At 64.2% G+C, this 2,593-nt stretch overlaps 1 protein-coding gene across 1 annotated transcript in view; it reads left to right on the top strand.

Moving 5' to 3' along the window:
* Positions 1–2,593, top strand: part of LOC102034431 (collagen alpha-1(I) chain-like) — a gene marked incomplete at its 3' end in the record, with an annotated part of 13,566 nt that continues 10,973 nt past the window's right edge. Inside the window, exons 1-9 of the mRNA XM_031065703.1 lie at positions 1–54; positions 998–1,042; positions 1,280–1,333; positions 1,496–1,549; positions 1,667–1,720; positions 1,827–1,880; positions 1,988–2,041; positions 2,137–2,181; positions 2,427–2,480. Coding sequence (XP_030921563.1) covers positions 1–54; positions 998–1,042; positions 1,280–1,333; positions 1,496–1,549; positions 1,667–1,720; positions 1,827–1,880; positions 1,988–2,041; positions 2,137–2,181; positions 2,427–2,480 — 468 coding nt within the window. The remainder of the gene's footprint in view (positions 55–997; positions 1,043–1,279; positions 1,334–1,495; positions 1,550–1,666; positions 1,721–1,826; positions 1,881–1,987; positions 2,042–2,136; positions 2,182–2,426; positions 2,481–2,593) is intronic.

Genomic DNA, 2,593 nt, shown 5'->3' with positions numbered 1-2,593 from the left:
ATGTCCTACGGCTACGACGAGAAGGCCGGAGGCATGGCCGTGCCTGGGCCCATGGTGAGCCCGGGGACACCGGGGACATCAGGGGACACCGGGGACATCAGGGGACACTGGGGACATCAGGGGACACCAGGGGGAGCTGGGCGAGGGGACAGGACAGGAGCGCTCCCTGTGCCGGTGATGTCACTGAGCAGCAGGACAGGGACAGGGATGGGGACAGGGATGGGGACAGGGATGGGGACAGGGATGGGGTGACATCAGAGACAGGGATGGGGTGACAACAGATACAGGGAATGTGTGGGGATTGGACAGGGACAGGGTTGGGGACAGGGATGGGGTGACATCAGGGACAGGGAATGCGTGGGGATTGGACAGCGACACAGTCAGTGACAGATTGGTGATGGGGACAGGGATGGGGTGACAACGGGGACAAGGAATGGATGCAGGTGGGAACAGAGATGGGGACACGGTGTTGGGGTGGCAGCGGGGACAGGAATAGGGACAATACAGTAGGGACAATAGGGACAGGCAATAGGGACAGTGGGGGCATGGCAATAGGGACAAGATAACAGGGATAATCTGGGCATGGCAATAGGGACAGTGGGGACAGGCAATAGGGACATGGCAATAGGGACATGGCAATAGGGACAATACAACAGGGATAATGGGGACATGGCAATAGGGACATGGCAATAGGGACAAGATAACAGGGATAATCTGGGCATGGCAATAGGGACAATGGGGACATGGCAATAGGGGCAGGGATGGGGTGGCAATGGTGACAGGCCAAGGTCGGTTTTGGGGACAAGGAGCAGAGTGGGATGGGGTGACAGTGGGGACAGGGAGAGGGTGGCTTTGGGACAGTGGTGGGGAGGAGGTGGGGTGGCAGCAGGGCTGCAGCAGTGGGGTGGCGATGGCGACAGGGGATGGTTGGTGATGGGGACAGGGACAGGGACAGGGTGACAAGGCACCCACTGCTGACACTTCCTCTTCTCCCCAGGGCCCAGCTGGTCCCCGTGGTCTCCCCGGCCCTCCCGGTGCTCCCGTGAGTGTCGCCTCTTCCTGTCCATTTGGGTTTGGGGACAAACAGCCCCCAAGGCCCCTCTGGGTGGTGGGGGGACAGGTCAGAGGGTGTCACACCCATCCTGACAGCCACAGAAGTACGTGGGGACAAAGTCCTGGTGCCACCACGCGGGGGGACACCACCACTGCCACTGGGGGATCCAGGCCCAAACTTCTCACTTTCTGACCCATTTTTTCATCCTTTATTTTTTCTCCACAGGGTCCTCAAGGTTTCCAAGGTCCCCCTGGTGAACCTGGAGAGCCTGGTGCTTCTGTGAGTGCTGATGTCCCCTGGGGATGGGGACACTGCCAGCCCTGGCTGTGGGGACACTGTCCCTGCTCTGGGATCCACGGCAGAGGGGTTGGCACTGCTCAGGTGGGTGACAGGGTGACAGGGGGCAGCTGTCACCTCATCGCTGCCCTCCCTCTCTCCTAGGGTCCCATGGGCCCCCGAGGTCCCGCTGGCCCCCCTGGCAAGAACGGAGATGACGTAAGTGGCCTGTCCTTGGGGTCCCCCCCACTTCGGTGGCCCTGCCATCCCCCCACCAGGTGAGCAGGAGCTGCCTGGCTTGGGGACGTGCCACCAAGGCCGTGTCCTTGTCCTCAGGGTGAAGCTGGCAAGCCTGGCCGCCCCGGAGAGCGAGGTCCCCCCGGCCCCCAGGTGAGACACACGGGGACACCCCCAGCTGTCCCCCCTTGGGGACGGGGCACTGTGGTGTGGGGACAGCCCCCCCAGCGCCTCCATCACCACCTCCTTTCTCCCCCAGGGTGCTCGAGGTCTGCCCGGAACCGCCGGCCTGCCAGGCATGAAGGGACACAGAGTGAGTCCCCTCCCCGTGCTGGTGACACTCAGGGGACCAGGGACCCCTGAGCTCAGCCAGGGCCCCCTCCTGACCCCCCACCCCTTCTCTGTCCTGCCCCCCCCCAGGGTTTCAGCGGTCTGGATGGTGCCAAGGGTGAGCCTGGACCTGCTGGCCCCAAGGTGAGGAGTGGTGGCAGCGTCACCGCTGTCCTGGCAATGTCACCCTGTCCCCTGTCCCTGCAGAGCAGGTCCCTCATGGTGTCCTTCCTCCCCAGGGAGAGCCCGGCAGCCCTGGAGAGAACGGAGCTCCTGGGCAGATGGTGAGTGCTGCACCCAGGGAGTGAGGGGGGTTCTGGCCAAGAGGGGACGAGGATGGGGGGTGACACCCGGTGGGGACCCAGCTCCCCTCAGGGATCCACAGGCAATGGGGTGGGAGGGGTTGAACCCCTTGGGAACGTCACCGTGGGCAGCAGTGGGGACACAGGGAGGAGAGGAGGCTCAGAAAGGGGGAAGTGTCCGTGCGGGTGACCCCAGCGTGTCCTGAACGTGTCCTGTCCCCTCCCAGGGTCCTCGTGGTCTTCCCGGCGAGAGAGGCCGTCCCGGCCCATCTGGCCCCGCTGTGAGTACTTGGGATGGGCAGGGCTGAGACCCCTGCCCGGGCACGGGGCTCTGGAGGTCACCTGTGCCACCCACGGCTGTCACTGACGCTGTCCCCTGTCCCGCCGGGCGCTC

The sequence above is a fragment of the Geospiza fortis genome, unplaced genomic scaffold (assembly GCF_000277835.1).
Source record: "Geospiza fortis unplaced genomic scaffold, GeoFor_1.0 scaffold1405, whole genome shotgun sequence".
Classification (NCBI taxonomy): domain Eukaryota; kingdom Metazoa; phylum Chordata; class Aves; order Passeriformes; family Thraupidae; genus Geospiza; species Geospiza fortis.
Note: the sequence above shows the minus strand (reverse complement) of the source record. Positions and strands in the feature narration are given on the sequence as shown.